Source organism: Paramisgurnus dabryanus, chromosome 6 (assembly GCF_030506205.2).
Source record: "Paramisgurnus dabryanus chromosome 6, PD_genome_1.1, whole genome shotgun sequence".
Taxonomy (NCBI): domain Eukaryota; kingdom Metazoa; phylum Chordata; class Actinopteri; order Cypriniformes; family Cobitidae; genus Paramisgurnus; species Paramisgurnus dabryanus.
In genome coordinates, this window is record NC_133342.1 from 9,650,853 (window position 1) to 9,669,351 (window position 18,499).

The 18,499-nt window shown below is 37.0% G+C and overlaps 1 protein-coding gene across 2 annotated transcripts in view; it reads right to left on the reverse strand.

Moving 5' to 3' along the window:
* gpc5c (glypican 5c) overlaps positions 1-18,499 on the reverse strand; it is a 166,770-nt gene that overhangs the window by 114,142 nt on the left and 34,129 nt on the right. For both annotated transcript variants that reach the window (XM_065262065.2, XM_065262064.2), the window contains exon 3: positions 15,865-16,583. In XM_065262065.2, coding sequence (XP_065118137.1) covers positions 15,865-16,583 — 719 coding nt within the window. The remainder of the gene's footprint in view (positions 1-15,864; positions 16,584-18,499) is intronic.

An 18,499-nucleotide genomic window follows, 5' to 3' on the forward strand; every position in this document is an offset into this window, starting at 1 on the left:
TATGTTACCACTGGGTTCAATATTTAGAAAATATGGTGTGTCATATCATTGTTACGCTGATGATACTCCGATATATTTGCCTATCAAGCAAAATGATAAAACTGGTATATGTACTTTAACTGCCTGTCTGGCAGATATAAAGGCCTGGATGGCAAATAATTTCCTGAGTCTCAATGAGAATATGACTGAGATAATTGTGCTTGGTCCTTTAGCCGTCTCAGGCAGCGTACACCAAACACTGGGCAATCTATCTACCTATGTAAAGCCGTCTGTTAAAAATTTGGGTGTGTTTTTTGATTCTGCTCTGTCCTTTGATAAACAGGTGAATTCTGTTGTTAAATCTTGTTTTTTTCAGTTAAGATTACTGGCCAAAGTTAAAAATCTGTTAAACCCTGCTGAGTTTGAGAGAGTAATTCAGGCATTTATTCTCTCTCGGTTGGACTACTGCAATTCAATCTACATAGGTATTAGTCAATCCTGTATGGATCGTTTACAAGTGGTCCAAAATGCTGCGGCCAGACTGCTTACAAGAACTCGCAAATACGACCACATTACGCCTGTCCTACTCTCCTTGAATTGGTTGCCAGTAAAATACAGAATAGAGTACAAAGTTTTGCTTTTTGTTTTTAAAGCTCTTAATGGGCTAGCTCCTGTATATCTCTCTGAGCTCTTATGTATAAATGCACCATCTAGATGCCTAAGATCTTCTACCCAAAATCTGCTGAAGGTTCCCAGAACGCGGCTAAAAACAAAGGGAGACCGAGCTTTTGCTGTAGCCGGTCCCAAATTATGGAACAGTGTACCGCTACATGTAAGGGAAATTACGCATGTGTCCTGTTTTAAAAAAACTCTAAAACGATACCTACTACAGAAAGCGTACAATCAATGAGCACGTAATGTGTTATTGTCTGACTTTGTAAATTTGTGGTGTTATGTTTTATATGCTCTGTGTGTGGTTTTTATGTATTTATTTTTTATATTATTTTTATTGGCTATGTTCAGCACTATGGCCAACACCTGTTGAAATATAGTGCTATATAAATAAAATTAAACTAAAAAAACTTGTATTGCAACCCGATGCTCATTAAATTATCTTTATGTTATATCATACGAGATTGGAACAACATAAAGGGAATAAATAATTTTTTGGTTAACTACCCCTTTAAGAGATCATTACTGTACTTTATTCTTCACGTGCAGAAGGTGATGTACAGTCCATTTCAACAAAAGGGTGAAACAGAGGAATCAGAGGTTAAGCGCTCAGTTCGAGGGCACATCTGGTCACAAACCACTAAGCCACAACACCGCTGGGAAAAGAAACAGACTGGAAGAAGCAAAAAGCAACAGGAGGCTCTGCTTCTCGCACATTCAGCCTTCCCTGTTTTGCATCTTGAAGATCGCTGGAATCCCCATTCTCCAATTTACTTACTATGTATGATAACAAATTAACAGCGACACAAATTAGCCCTTAGGCCAAGCAAACAATGCACACATTCATTAAAACATCACAACAACAGGAGTATATATATGAACCATGTATAAATTTCTCCTATATGGTGTCCAGCTCTCTCTCATAGCCAAATCTGTGGTCTGGACACAGACGATCTGCTTTAAAGAGCTGCCCAGATTTAAAGCTCTCGCTCTTTATAAGTGTTGCTCTTCACTAACACACGAGAAGTTAAGGAATTGACCCCAGACTGGCTGACTCAGCGGTTGTTACGCTCACTTTCCTTCACTCTCCTTTCCTCTGTTTGTCACTCCTTTTCCTCCCATCCTATTAAATTCATTTCCTCCTATTTCCTGTATTCTCTCTTCTTTCCTCTTCCTCTATACCCTCTCTTCTCATTTGATTCACCTTTTTTCTTCTTTCTCTATCCCTTCCCTTTATATCCTCCATCTTTTTCTTTTTCTCTATGGCATCTCTTTATTTATCTCCCTCTTTATACTCTCATCTCTTTTTGTCTCCCTCTATGTCCTCTTTCTCCTTTCCTCTTCTTTTATATCTTCTATTTTCCCATTCTTCCATCTACTCTTCTAGTCATATAACCAGGTTTTAGATGCCCATCTGGGGGCTTAACTACTTTATCCAGCAAGACTTCTGTGGTCAACGTTTATCCGAACATTCTGGTTGACCGCCCATTTCTTCTGGTAAAAAGCATAGCAATGCACCAAACTGGCATTGAACAGCATGGGAACTCATGTCATTGCTCTGTCCTTGCCCATATTCCACTAAAAACGAGTGTAACGATTCTGTTTACGAACATACTTTCAGTCTCTCTGTAGTTTACCATAATGCAATCACTCACACATGATTTGCAATCTGGTTTCCCAGCAAAACGGATGTCTCCAGTTGCTAATGTCCCTGTCTTTCCAAAGCATCGATGTGTAAACAACTTTTTGAAGATGCACTGAGAAATCAATCGCAGAGCTCTGTTTAAAAGACCAAAAATAAACATTTAAGCATTAAAAACACTGAAGGAACCTCACAAGGCATTTAAAGGTCACTCTTCTGTTTTAAATTTTCCATCCAGTTAGTTGTATTAGAATCTGGGTCACTACATGACATCATCTGCCCCTATGCCCTGGAGAGGCTTTAGCGTGTTATAATACACTATTAGACTAAACACTGAATCAGTACATTCTTCATAGCGTGAAAAAACATGGCAGGCACAAACAAAACTATTTTTGTTTAATTAATTTTGTCATACTTTTTTTCCAGTCATCACTAAAAAGTGTTTCCAGAGGTGTCTCCAACAAAATAAGCACTGCTGAAACCAAACAAACACTCCTGAATCAAGCTAAACGCTGAAAAGCTCAAAAACACTCCTGAAACATAAACACTTTTGAAACCAAATAAACACTACTGAATCAAGCTAAACACAGCAAAATGCAAACAAACACTCCTGAAACAAGCTAAACACAGCAAAATGCAAACAAACACTCCTGAAACAAGCCAAACACCGCAAAATTCAAACAAACACTCCTGAAACAAATAAACACTCCTAAAACCAAATAAACACTCCTGAAACGAAGTAAACACTGCTGAAACCAAACAAACACTCTTGAACAGGCCAAACACTTAAAAAACTCAAAAAACCTCCTGAAACAAAATAAACACTGCTGAAACTAACCAAACACTCCTGTAACAACATAAACACAGATAAAGTCAAACAAACACTCCTGAAACAAGCGAAACACCTCATATGCAAACAAACACTCCTGAAACAAACAAACACTTCTAAAACCAAACAAACACTCCTGAATAAAAAAATCCGGAAACCAAACAAACAGTCTTGTACAAGCTAAACACTGAAAAACTCAAAAAACACTCCTGAAACATAAACACTTCTGAAACCAAATAAACAACTGAAACATAATAAACACTGCAAATGCAAACAAACACTGTTAAACAAGCTAAACACCACAAATGCAAACAAACACTCCTGATACAAATAACCACTTCTGAAACCAAACAAACACTCCTGAATCAAGCTAAACACTGAAAAATTTAAAAAAGACTCTTGACACAAAGAAAAAAATAAAATAAATGTCAGAAACTAAACAAACACCCCTGAAACAAAATAAACACTTATGAAACCAAATAAACACTCCTGAAACAAGCTAAACACCGCAAAATTTAAACAAACACTCCTGAAACAAAATAAACACTTCTGAAATCAAATAAACACTCCTGGAACAAGCTAAACACAGCAAAATGCAAACAAACACTCCTGAAACAAAGTAAACACTGCTGAAACCAAACAAACACTCTTGAACTAGCTTAACACTGAAAAACAAAAACTCCCAAAACAAAGTAAACACTGCTGAAACTAAACAAACACAACTGAAACATAATAAACACAGATAAAGTCAAACAAACACTGTTGAACAAGCTAATCACCCCAAATGCAAACAAACAGCCCTGAAACAAATAAACACTTCTGAAACCAAACAAACACTCCTGAATCAAGCTAAACACTGAAAAACTCAAAAAAGACTCTTGACACAAAGAAAAAAACTAAATAAATGTCAGAAACCAAACAAACACCCCTGAAACCAAGTAAACACTCATGAAACAAGCTAAACACAGCAAAATGCAAACAAACACTCCTGAAACAATATAAACACTTCTGAAACCAAATAAACACTCCTGAAACAAGCTAAACACAGCAAAATGCAAACAAACACTCCTGAAACAAGCCAAACACCGCAAAATTCAAACAAACACTCCTGAAACAAATAAACACTTCTAAAACCAAATAAACACTCCTGAAACAAAGTAAACACTGCTGAAACCAAACAAACACTCTAGAACAAGCCAAACACTTAAACTCAAAAAACACTCCTGAAACAAAATAAACACTGCTGAAACTAAACAAACACTCCTGTAACAACATAAACACAGATAAAGTCAAACAAACACTCCTGAAACAAGCTAAACACCGCATATGCAAACAAACACTCCTGAAACAAACAAACACTGCTAAAACCGAACAAACACTCCTGAATAAAAAGAAAACGATTCTGAAACCAAACAAACAGTCTTGTACAAGCTAAACACTGAAAAACTCAAAAACCACTCCTGAAACATAAACACTTCTGAAACCAAATAAACACCTGAAACATAATAAACACCGCAAATGCAAAGAAACACTGTTAAACAAGCTAAACCCCACAAATGTCAAATTTATAAAATAAATGTCAGATACTAAACAAACACCCCTGAATTATAATAAACACTTCTGAAACCAAATAAACACTCCTGAAACAAGCTAAACACCGCAAAATTTAAACAAACACTCCTGAAACAAAATAAACACTTCTGAAACCAAATAAACACTCCTGAGACAAGCTAAACACCGCAAAATTAAAACAAACACTCCTGAAACAAATCAACACTTCTGAAACTATACAAACACTCCTGAAACAAAATAAACACTTCTGAAACTAAACAAACACTCCTGAAACAAAATTAACACTTCTGAAACTAAACAAACACTCCTGAAACAAAATAAACACAGATAAAGTTAAACAAACACTCTTGAACAAGCTAAACACCGCAAAATGCAAACAAACACTTCTGAGACAAATAAACACTCCTGAAACAAAGTAAACACTGCTGAAACCAAACAAACACTCTGAAACAAAATAAACATTGAAAAAATGTAAACACTGTTAAAATAAAATAAACATTGCCGAAACTAAACAAACGTTCGGTAACAAAATAAACACAGTTGAAACAAACACTGCTAGTACCAATACAGTTTTTCACAGGTTTTCCATTCATTTTGGGTGCTTTCAGTTTGTATTCAATACAATTATGCGTTCACATTTGCTGTCCCCCCCAAAAAATCATGCTTCGATTTATCAAAACTGCTGTAAGTGATGATATACCCAGCATAAATGGTGCTTCTTAATGACAAAAGTAATTGAAATTGGTGTCATGAGAAATCACATCTATCTCTGTCATTGACTGTGCAAACAGCAAAATGAGTTAGTAGTTATCAACTTTTTGTTTAGTAACTTTTAGTGTGGTGAAAAACATTTTCAACCTTGATGGAATACTTAAAATGATAAATAGATTGTAGATTGGCAAGATATAGTTTTAAAGTTTCCTAATTCTGGCCCACAAACTGCAAATGCTCATTTCCTCATGGTATTATCTGTGTTTATATCTGAAATAATAAAACTGTGTGTGCGCTTTTGCGTGCGTGTGTATGTGTGCCCATGTGTGTTGAATGTTTTGGTTCCTGGTAAATATGGAAATAGGTGTTTAGTTTCTCTCTTGGATGTTTAAGTTTGCCACAGTGCTGATCTTATGCCATACGTTAACAAAGCCTACATTAATAAATGCCATTTGGGATTTTCAGGCAGTGGGTCAGTGAAGAACTGTGAAAGTATAAATCCCATCTGATCCGATTTCTAGTTTTTCTAGAATCCCAGAACTAACTCTTTCCTAGAACTGTTATTCCAATATCAAACTCCTTAGCTCCAAATGTAAACACTATAATCTATGGATTCTTAAAATATCGCCTTCCATGTTTATAATTCAAACACTTCTAGACACATTCTCATTTCCTTCTAATTACTTATATCAAATGGACCCCGAGTCTATTCACTGAATGCATTTAATGATTTCCTGTATCCATAAATTTGTTCACAGGAATGATTATATGGGACCAAAGGGCGAAGACTGCACACTCAGCACTTTGGAGGAAGGGAATGACAGAAAAGCAAATACTGTAGTATTTGTTTCTGCAGTGGATCAGGAAAAAGACCCACTTAGGGTGTGAATATGGATGTACACATATTTTAAAAAAGACAAAAAGTCGACTCATCAGTCATCTATATAATTTGTCTGGTTGGATTTCATTCTTCGTTATAAAAATTTTAATTAAATAATAAATACATTAAGTCACATCATTATTTCTTTAAAAAAACAGGTGCTCGTATAATCTTTAATCACAAACGTTAACCTTCAATCCCCCTCAAACTGATCTATTCTTTGCACAACATCCATCTTGGAGCGAGGGTGTGGCTAAATTCACTGTCTAATGGTCAGACTTCAACATCCAATGATCAAATGAATTCCCAAAGGATAAAATCAAGTCCCGCCCTACAAAGCCGATTAATTTGGATATATGTCACAATAGGGAAAAACACTGTTTGTTTTAGGCAGACATTAAATTATTTATATAATGAATGAATCAGTGAAATGACCTCGCTGGCTTTGGAAAATCTGAAAGGACAACACACTATTAAAATTCCTGTGTAAGACTGCAAGACTGTCCTTGGTTAAACCCTTGAGGAAATGGCACATTAACTGCTAAAGTTGAATGACAAATAATGAGTTATTATAGTAAATTGTCCTGTTTTTGTCATAAAGTCTCGGGTTAAAGACTGCCAGTTAGGACACTAGGAGTGAGACGTTCACAGTAAACTTTGACCTCAGTACTGCATCTCTACAGTCTTCTTTCATCTCCAGCTAAAAAATAACATTGTGGTGTCACATCCAGCAACAGCAGCTTTAATGGACCTTAACCCTCATGAAATATACAACACTCAACAGCGCTGCAAATCTCAAGAAAACCAATGAAAGAGAGGAGAGAAAAGGATTTTAAAGAGAGCGCAAAAACACTAAGGAATGAGTGAAATGTAGATCTGATGAGACAGAGAGCAAAGTTTACACAAGACGGCCGGAAATAAGAAGATATTTCAGAGAAAAGATGCAGAGGGATGCACACTAAGGGACGAATTTATTATAATATCTGACACACTCAGATGTTTTGTTGGCCAACTTGTCATCTCACTTTACATTAATCTTAAGAAAGTTATTCAATGTCCACTGATATTTAGCTGGCTAGAAAAATTTACCCTAGAGGAAACTTTCTACATAAACATACTGATAGTCACTTCCAAGAAAGTGCTTTGAGTTGCTAGTTTGTGTTAACCTTACTGACAAGTAAATAAAATATGCTCAAGCACAGCTGTATTTTCTCTTTGCTTTCAAGTTGATGTGATTTTTCTGTCAGTAAAAAAACATGAAAACAAGTGCAAAGAGCACACAAAATCATTTTACATTTAAGCATTTGGCTGACAATTTTATCAAAAATGGTTCGCTGTGTACATTTTAGCGGCATGTAGGGATCTATCTATCTATCTATCTATCTATCTATCTATCTATCTATCTATCTATCTATCTATCTATCTATCTATCATCTGATTTTTAATAGATTTTGTTTTGTACTTTTTAAATAAATTTTTAGAATTAATTAATTAATTCAGTCAGTTTAAGTCGGAGCCGATAGTGTAGTGGACAGTGCTCCGACATATGGTGCAGACGCACTTCCGGCGATCCGAGTTCGAATCTCGGCTCGAGGTCCTTTGCCGCTCCCATACCCCTCTCTCCACCCTGTACTTTCCTGTCACCTCGTAATTACTGTCTATAAAATAAAGGCAAAAATGGGCCAAAAAATAAATAAAAAAATAAAATTCAGTCAGTTTTAAAAGCATTTCCTCACACAGATAAGATGAGGAGAATGGAAGATGTTATTTTACTGCTCATTATGTAGCTGAGGATATTCAGTCGTCACATGTTTTAGGGTTTGGACATCTATGACCATATCCATAAACTTCTTATTGATGTTCTGTGCCCCTCTTTGCAATTTCTCAGCGGGAGCACGCAAACCACTGTACTAGAGAAATCCCCATCCACAAAAAAAATCTTGTTGGATCTATATGATCTACAATCAGTGTGACGTATGTGGAAATGGCGTCTGTCCTTTTGCAGTCTGACCTGAACTGCTAGTTATTTTGCTACAATGAGACTAACATTATGATTGTACTAAGTCTGAGTTAGCGAACAACCATCGACACCAACTGTTTACAACATTTAATTCATATCACAACATTATGAGTTATTTACTAAGTCATACAGTCAGACTCTCTCTTACCATTTGTAAGTTTGATGAATTGCATTCACGTGCTTCCGAAAAGGAGCTGGCAACGACCGCTAATTATATGCACATTGTCGTGCACTCTGAGTTGCCCATTTTTATTGTGTCCCATCTTCTTAGCGACCATCGGAGTCAGCTGATAAATTAAACTTTGCCGAATCCGGTAGGAGGGATGGCCAAAACATCTATCAATCAACAAATGTGTTGATCGCATTTCTCTGTTCGTCTTTTAAAATCAATGCACTGTCGATATCTTCTAGAACAGACTCGATGACAGAATATTCACATCTCAATTCTCCAGCGTCAGCCATCTTTGTTGTAAACAGATTCAACACAAGCACTCTTTGGTGACGTGGTTGATTACGTTACTGTTGATCATCTGTCCATCATCGTATAAAGCCCTCCCTGACAATTTGATAAGTTAGATCAGCTTTCGGTCGTGCGTAGTAGCACCACAATGGAGCGACACCAGACCGAACTTCCTGACATGAAATGTTGTGGGCGGGGCTATGTTCAGCTGGCACCCAGGCTAAATAGGTATGATACAATGACAGCTTTTTATTGTTCACTCATTCGTGCAGTGTATTTAAAATGTACTAGTAAATATTGAAATCAAGATTAACTAAGATTTATAAATGCTGTAGACACACAGGTCTTCACGGGTCCACTTATATCAGAAAACCAGAGGTCTGACCCAAGCAGGTTCGGGTGTAAAAGTTTCATGTGTGCCTCGGACACGGGTCAGGTATAATTATAGCGGCATCGGGTCTCGGGTAATTTAATATAAATGTGTTTTTGACGAACAGACCCAAGGCGACCCCAAACTTGTGTGTGTGCATCAGAGTTGGGTATAACGCGTTACTGTGTAACGCATTACTGTACTTTAATTACTTTTCCTGATAACGCAGTAACGTAACGCTTTACATTTTAAATGTATGTAATTTGATTACAGTTACCAATGACAACAAAATTACGTTACTAGCGTTACAAATTAAGTGTTGAAAAATTAATTAAAATGTATTTTAAAATGACGTTTTGCCATTGCACGGCAACGTCTGCGAGCATGCGCGCAGCGTCAGTTAACGAGCATATGCTTACTCACTCGTCTGAGACGCAAGCAAATGGATGCTATGTGAGCGGTGGTTGATCCTTCAAGTGGAATACAGACACATGTCCAAAACCTTGGCATTTCAGAGTGGGCTTTGCGCGATGACATCTGGTCTGCTAGAAGCGGTCGTACAGGTGTGTTTTTAAATCACTAATGTACAATAAGGTTTTATTTGTTAACATTATTTAACTATGTTATTTTATCATGAGCTCAATGCGTGCACTGCATTAAGTAATCATATGTTTATTTAAACAATTACCAAAACAACTTTTAATTGTTATATTTAACGAACTAACATGAATATTAACATTCTTTAACTTGACCAAAAAGCCCTCGCGAATGCGACGACGTGTTAAAACTATAGTTTCTGTCTCCGCGACCGCGAATGAATGTAGATAGTGTAGCATTCAAGAGAAATGCACAGACACTCGTTTAACTAAACTGCTGGCTTTATTTTAACAGAGCACCCGTAGGACGATGCTCACGCACATCCAGTCGCGCGCCCGCGCCAGAGCGTGCACAACATCATAGCCCAAAACAAAAACAAAAAAACCCTCCCCTCGTTGCACTAACCAATCACATTTCAGGGAATACATGGCAAAGAGAACAGAAACTCAGCGTTAACCCTTACAGAACAGAGTTGTAATAAACATCCAAGAACATCATTTTAAACACTGCTACAATAGATAGATAGATAGATAGATAGATAGATAGATAGATAGATAGATAGATAGATAGATAGATAGATAGATAGATAGATAGATAGATAGATAGATAGATAGATAGATAGATAGATAGATAGATAGATAGATAGATAGATAGATAGATAGATGTTAATGAATGTAGAATGTTTAATGAGAAATGTTAAACATCTGTAACTTATAATAAAAGCTACAAATATTTCTGGATCACTGTATGACCAGTAATTTTAGGAGGGGGCAAAATCACACCAAAAATAGCTTTAAGCATTCAAATATGCACTGTAATCATTTTCAAATGTTACAAGAAACATTTTCACATTAACACTGCGTTTGGGTTTATCTGTCCTTGTTTCTGACAGTTTCACTTTGTAGTTTTTTACATTTGATGTTGTCAAAGTAACTTAAAAGTAAAGTAATTAGTAATTAGATTACTTTTTGCATGTAGTAATCAGTAATGTAATCAAATTACAATTTTAAAGTAGTAATTAGTAATTTGTAGTGGATTACTTTTTTTGAGTAACTTACCCAACACTGGTGTGCATCAAGGTTATTTTCGTAAACAAAAACTGAAACTAAGACTAAAACTATCAGCTAAAAAACATTTTCGTTAACTGAAATAAAATTAAAAATTCATAAGAAATGAAAAACTAAAACTAAACGAAACGAGCAACAGTTATTTAAAAACTAACTGAAATAAAATAATAATTATCAAAAATAAGTATTCGTTTTCGTAATTAATAAGCTCTCATCCCGTGGCGGAAAATCTGAACAGGCTTTATAATAGACCCCTTAATCGCCTACAGTACGTCACTGTGACGTCACTGCTCTAGCTGGAGGCAAAACATACAAACTCATAGCAGGCGCGCTAAAAGTTTGCGGTTTTGACTTTAAAATGTCGCCGTCTTGTGTTTTTGGCTGCCAAAATAAAAGTAACAGCACTTTTCGTTCAAAACTAAAGTTATACCGGACCCCGGCAGACATTCCTTCACAGAAATAAAGACGACAATTGTGGTTGAATGGACGGAGACGATCGCAAATAATGCTCGTGTTTGCAGTGCACACTTCATATCAGGTAAAATAATCTATCCATATGTATTGGTGTGTGGGTCTTATCTAGTACAAATCAGAACGTTTCTGTTTTATAGGTGATAAGTCAACCGTCAGTGCACAAGCTAGCTTAAATGTTAAACAAACATACAGCGATAGATGTGTGTGCCATCCTTTGAATGATCTCTTAAAATAATCCCCATTGCTAATCATAGTTAGCCCAGCGATAGGTTACATTAGACAACAATCCTTAACAAAATTCCCCAAACCAGCCGAAAATACTTCATATGTAGGAAATATCCTAAACCTGGTTTAAATATTTCCAAGGAGAACAAGATACAAGAACTAACTGTTACAGAGTTAATTTACAAAAATAGCTGTCACGCAGAGTCAGTAACTTTACATATTCGGACAGTTCCGAACCTTCTTATGCATCTATGTTTAATAAATCCCTCCTAAAATGTGCTAGCTTGTCAGCATTGCGTCCACGACTCTTTTTGCCTCCAACTAATCCCCGCCCACCCGGAGACGTTGCAATGTTTACAAACTTTTAAGGAGTCTTTACTTGTAGATGGCGCTTCATGCATGTGAGGTTAGCTGAGGCTGACAGCAGCCTCAGTTAACTGATAAATATGTCAGACAGTCTAGCTGCTGTTAGCTGCTAAACTATAATTACTAAAACTATAACTGAAACTAAATAAAATAAAAACTAAATAGAAATGTTTTTGCAAAATAAAAACTAAACTAAAACTAACAAAACCATTCACGAAACTAACTAAAACTAAACTTAAATTTAAAGCAAAATTGAAAACGATACTAAAATAAAAACTAATTTAAAAAAGCAAAACTATAATAACCTTGGTGTGCATCGAGTCCTTTTCCAACCCCCCCCCCCCCACCCCTCTGTTTGCCAAAAGTGTTTGTGACATTGTGTGACTGGCGATATTAATTTTCGTTGAGACAGACCTGTCAATCAATTTTGAATGCACAATTTAGCAGTTACCTTGGTGTCGTCGTCAGATAATAGTTGAAAATAAATAAAGCAGTGGGTCAAATTGGATGTAAGGCCAACGAGGTTCCTTTCTGTCTGATTGCTGCATGTGGGGCTGCAGACTGCACACACATTGGTGCCGTTTACATTCAGGTCCAGTCCGGTTATAAATAATTGCCTCTGGTTCGGGTTGGACTCGGGTTTAATTTTCTCGAGTTTGTCTCGGGTTGGGTCTTTCTTTAAAAAAAGAATGATTTATGCAGGTCAGGTTTGGACCTGGGAACACCTCTATGTAGAAGTACTGTCTATTGTTCATCTTAACGGCAGTAATATATTTAAAGGTGACATAGAACGATTGAACGGGGTATTTATCCTTGTTCTGTGATGTGACACGTAGACAAAAAAATTTTTGTTTGGGTCTGTAATGTCTTAGAAGCTTCCTAAAAACCTCTCTCAGATAGCTCTATTAGGGTGGGGGATTTTAAACAAGTGGTTTTGCACCTATTTGGCTACCCCTACTGGCTTAACTTCCAATCTCATTACTGATTGGCTGACTTTGCTGCCACTCAAAAAATGTAGCCAACTATTTTAAAGTGGAGGGGCAGGGAGATGCCTGTGATGTCATAAGCATCAGTTTTTCAGATTGGGCCGTTTTCTGGCTAACATTTCTAAAAGAGGAATTTCTATGAGACTGAGATGTTTAGCATGTCTAGCACTTTGTGTATGTTCGTGAATGCGGGTAGACTACCATTATTCAACAAAGACAAGGTAAAAATGGTTTTTAATTCTCTGTCCCCTTTAACTAATGTTCACAAACTTAATTTTATTGTAAAGTTTTACAGACTTTATGCTGATGAAGGAGCCATATAAGACTTTATAACCGAATAAGGAAAGCCGAAAACAATGGAGGATAGTATTGCTCTCTAATTGTATAACCAGCAGTGACAGGACAGAATTTGTAACAATGAAAAGAATGCAGGTTGCACGCAACACAGACATCATTATCCAAGTTCAGCTGGTACCACAGCCCAGCATCAACTAAACCCAATAGTACATGTGCGCGACACCCGATCTTCATGGATTTAAAGTGCGCACACACAGACAGATGTAAAACGACTCGCCTCCTCCTTACAGTCACACTGTACTGGTCAACAGAAGCCTTTCAGACATGCACGAGGGCAGCCAGCGTTGTCAGCACCTACAGAGTCTCGACAGACCCCTAAAACCTGATCCCCCACACACATACACACAGCATGCCCTCTCCTGCAGCACATGACGGGAGCGCATGCCAACCGCAGTCGGTTCGGGAAAGGATCCCAGTGAAAACCAAACCACTGGGGTAATTCCTTTAATAACACATGCACATATTTACAGAGGCTACTCTTTATGATGTTTGGAATGAAGAGATAGAAAAAATATTCAAAATTATCAGAAGCAAAATCACTACGAGTATGAGCAGGGCATTATGGGTAATGGAGTTTGTACTGAGGATGAAGGTGGTTTCAGAGAAAACACTGGAGATTTACACACAGCAATAAAAGAGCGAGAGCAGAGGTGGTCTGCCAAAAACTATTTCCAGCCTTTTTTCACCTCGGCCCATCCAGAATGCATTTAAACACCTCTCTTCCTCTTATAAATGTAAATCAAATGCAGTGAATTCGCAGTCTGGAGTCTAACAGGTTTTCTAAATTAGTAACGTTATGGCAAACTAATCTGTCATATTCAGGCAGATACATGTGTGCATGTTTATATATTTACATAAATACGCTGAATATAGTATACGTCATTCATATTGCTTCATGCTGAACAGTACACATTCTACTGTATATACACTGCATACCTGTCAACACTGGGATTTAAAATAATGGAAATTTCCCGAACCCTAACACCCCCCACATCAGTAAAGCACAATACATGCAGAGTTATAAAAAATGCATCAGCCCGCACATCCAAATGTGCAAGTTTGTGTACACGGGCGAACGTGTGCGCTAAAGCATGTGGCGGCTGTAGTAGTTTTGAACGCAGCTCGTCTTCCTCCACCCTTTGAAAAGCTTTTCTTCTTCTTGTTTTATTGGCGGGGGTCGTTTGAGTGATATGTTACAGATATACTGCCGCCGCCTTTACCGGAGGTGGATGTAGCAAATATCAAATATGGCCAATGTTTTTTTTTTAAAGAGATACAGGAAATTATTTAAACGGGAGGATGGCGGGATAGAATGGTAAAATATAGCAGAATCCTCGGAAAAACGGGAGAGTTGGCAGGTATGATACATTGTAGCACGAGCAGTACAGATGCTGAACTATTTACTGTATATCAGTCTCTATCCATGACATCACATACCTGGTTAGCCAATCAGATCAATTAAAGATGAAAAGAGAAACAAATATTCAAGCTTCAAAATATGTTTTATATAAAATACAAAATATGTTTTAAACACTGGCAGCTGTTTTAATTCACAACGTTTAATGTAGTGTCACATTTAAGAGTTTTAAAATAAAGTGACCTGGGATTGATTTGCCGGGGCTTTTAAAACCCATAAAGGTCTTTGAAGTGTGAATGAATGGGTGTGATGAATGGTCTACACAGTTCAATGCTAAGAGCAAAGTATGTGTGTCAGTGACTGATATACATACAGAAATCTGGAAAAATGAGTCAATTGCGAACATTTAGTCACACGCTGAAAGACTAAAGATAACAGCAATGCTTTGTTTGGAAATGTGGAACCAGAGGAATGAGAGTCCTCGCTTGATTTCCACAAGCTGCTATTTTGAGACTACCACTCCACAATACAGTCTTTAATAAAACTAATAAAACTAAATAACTAAATCAAACTACATTTTTTTATTTTCAGAAAATCGGATTAGGTCTGCAACATTAATCATAAAATCAATATTAATTGATTATCATAACCAGTTCATTGTCATTGAATATTGATGCAACAGATGCTGAACGTTATTGACAATTACCTTTTCTTTGTAAAATGTGTGATGTAATCTGTAACATCTGGGTTGTGAAATGTTTATTAGACAGAATTTTTTCCTCACCGGCTACATAAAAAATTTATAAAACCGATAATAATTTATTATAATAATTGGTTTGTTGTCAACGAATATTGGCGCTATAGATGTTGATATAATAATAAATATATTTTCTTGTAAAATTTGTGATGTAATAGGTAACACTGGGGTTGTCTCGTGTTCAAAAATAGAAATTTTTCCTCACCGCAATGTCCCTAAAGAGTGCACCTCAAAATTAATTTGTTTATTTAAATATTTGATATTGAAACATTTTACTGATTAAAAACATTGTGTTCTAAAATGTTGAGATTATATTAGTAAAACTCAAAAGGTGGCACATTTTTACATTTACTGTAACTACCTGGATTTAGGGTTTTATTTGGTTATAATTCGCAAAAATGTAGTTTCTATCCAACTAATCGACAAATGAGTCAGATGAATTACTTATCAAAGTAATTGTTAGTTATAGTTTTGATTGCAGAATTACACATAATTAAGCAAAGTAATTAAAATACAGCTTGTTATTGTAACATGTATACCCACTGTAGCAGTTAACCTGAGCCCGTCTGTCTGAGCGTGGATTATGGCTTCTTCAACGTAATCTTTGATCCTCAGCAAAGCGAGCTCCAAGTTGTGCTCTCCGGCGACCATATGCGCGAGATCCTGCAGCACGGTTACGTACTGTCTCCAAGGCATGTGGATCTCAGAGAGGCTGGCCAGGCAACCGCGCATGACGTTGAGGCAGTAGCCACTGCACGCCCGAATCAGGGTGAGTCCCTGGCAATGAGAGCAGTAATTCATGCGCAACAGCGCACGCACGCATTCTTTGGACAGCTCCGTCGTCTCCGTAACGTTCATTACCTCTGACCCCACGGCGAACGCTATGCTGAGCGCCCGACCCGCTTGCAATGCGCTCACCAACTCGGCCGCCATCATCCGGGGGTGGGGGCCAAAGGGGTTAATGTCCGGCCTTGTCATGCGAAGACAGTCGCCGAGTTGACTGTCACCGGAAGCACCCGTGCTGACGCTCTCCGCCATGTCGGGATTGATAATACGGGTGTGGACCAATGGGAAAAGACTGTCAAAGAAACACTGGACGGCGGTTTCCACTGATACGTTCCCGGTGCCCTGGAGGTATTGGGAAAGGTCAGTGAAGAGGCACATAATGTGTGGGGATATGGAGGGCATGAGCGATTTGTAAACTCCCTCGAACAGAGAGATCAGATGACTCTGAGAGAAGGACAACAGAGACTGAAACGCATCTGAAAAGAGAGAAAAGTTATGAATGAGTTTCTGAAACAGATAAACAATCATCACTGTAAAGTTTAAAGATGCATCAGGTGACCTTTAGGATCTCTATCATCACCTGTGGTTGAAACATGAAATAAAGTTACATTCTGAAGAATATCATTTTCATTTGCCTTAGTTGTTGAATATATATGATAATTTGAGTCTTACTACACTTTTACTAAAAACAATGGTTCAGGTTTCTTAGGGTTTGAATATAAATTTATACAGAAACGGGGAAAAGCCATCGCAATGTGAACTATGAATTAGTCATGTCTCACGTGACACTCACATGTCATTTTGCAACTGTTATAAAACATAATCTCTGAATGTTTGGTAAATAATTTTGCTGTAGAAAACACAATTCGGTTTAGATGTTAATGTTTTGTTTCATTTAAAAAGTCACAATTATGGTGATTCCTACTCTGATTCGTTATGTTTGTGCGTCCCAAATACACAGCGGTTCATTTTTGTCCAACGTTTCTAAAAATCTGCTGTGTGAGAGTGCTGGATCTCATTATTGACAGATAAGACATTTTTGATGAGTGAGTAAATTAATTAATTAATTAGATGATGATCTTAACTATTATGTACCATCCACCACATAATAGCACTATTAACTTTACATTAACACAACAAATGTGTTTTATACACACACAGTTAATGCAACCGAGGATCTAGAGTCCAACTAAAACAAACACTGATCACCATAATGGTGACTTTAAAACAAAACATCAACATTTAAACCTAATAAGTCAATTGTGTTTTCTACGGCAATATTTTTACCACACATATAGAAATAATGTTTTATAATATTATAATAAATAAAATAATATAAAATAATAAAATGCAATGTTTCTCTATCATTTACATAAGCAAAAAAGTAAATATGGTAAACCGTTGTTGTTTTAAACATTGTGTGAACATTAAAGCATAACACTGTCATAACATTTGAAAATGGTAGAATGTAACATTTCTTTAACGTTCAGACAACCAAAAAATTTTCTTTAAACTTAAAAAAACTGGACACTTTTTATGTTGGGAAAACTTTTTTGGGAACATTGGGAACTTTCAAAGAACGTGCTTAGAACTTCTCTCTGTTAGCTGGGACAATACACAAACACACATTGAACACACACACACTCATGCAAACACTGAACACACAAACACACTGAACATGCACACTGACAAACGCAAACGCCAAACACACTCACATAAATGCAAACACTGAACACACAAATACCCTGAATGCATCAGAACACAAACTGATCACACTCAAACACAAGCTGGACACACACACAAACACTGACTAAACACACACTGAACACATACAGTAAACAAACACACACTGAACACACAGCACACAAACACTGAACACACAAACACATTGAAAATGCACACTGACAAACACAAACACTGAACACACATACACACTGAATGCATACTGTACAAAAACACAAACTGACCACATTCAAACACAAGCTGGACACAAACACCAATTGAAAACACAAACACACACTGAATGCATACAGTAAACAAACACACACTGAACACACACACAGCACACAAAGACTGAACACAAGCACACTGAACATGCACACTGACAAACACAAACACTAAACACACATAAACGCAAACACTGAACACACAAACACAATAAATGCATACAGTACACAAACAAACACAAGCTGGACACACACACACAAACACTGACTATACACACCAACAGGCAATGAACACACACACACACTAAATCCATACAGTACACAAACACAAGCTGGACGCACACACACACACACACACACACACAAACACTGACGGAAAACAAAAACAGACACTGAACACACACACACACTAAATGCATACAGTAAACAAAGACACACTCAAACAC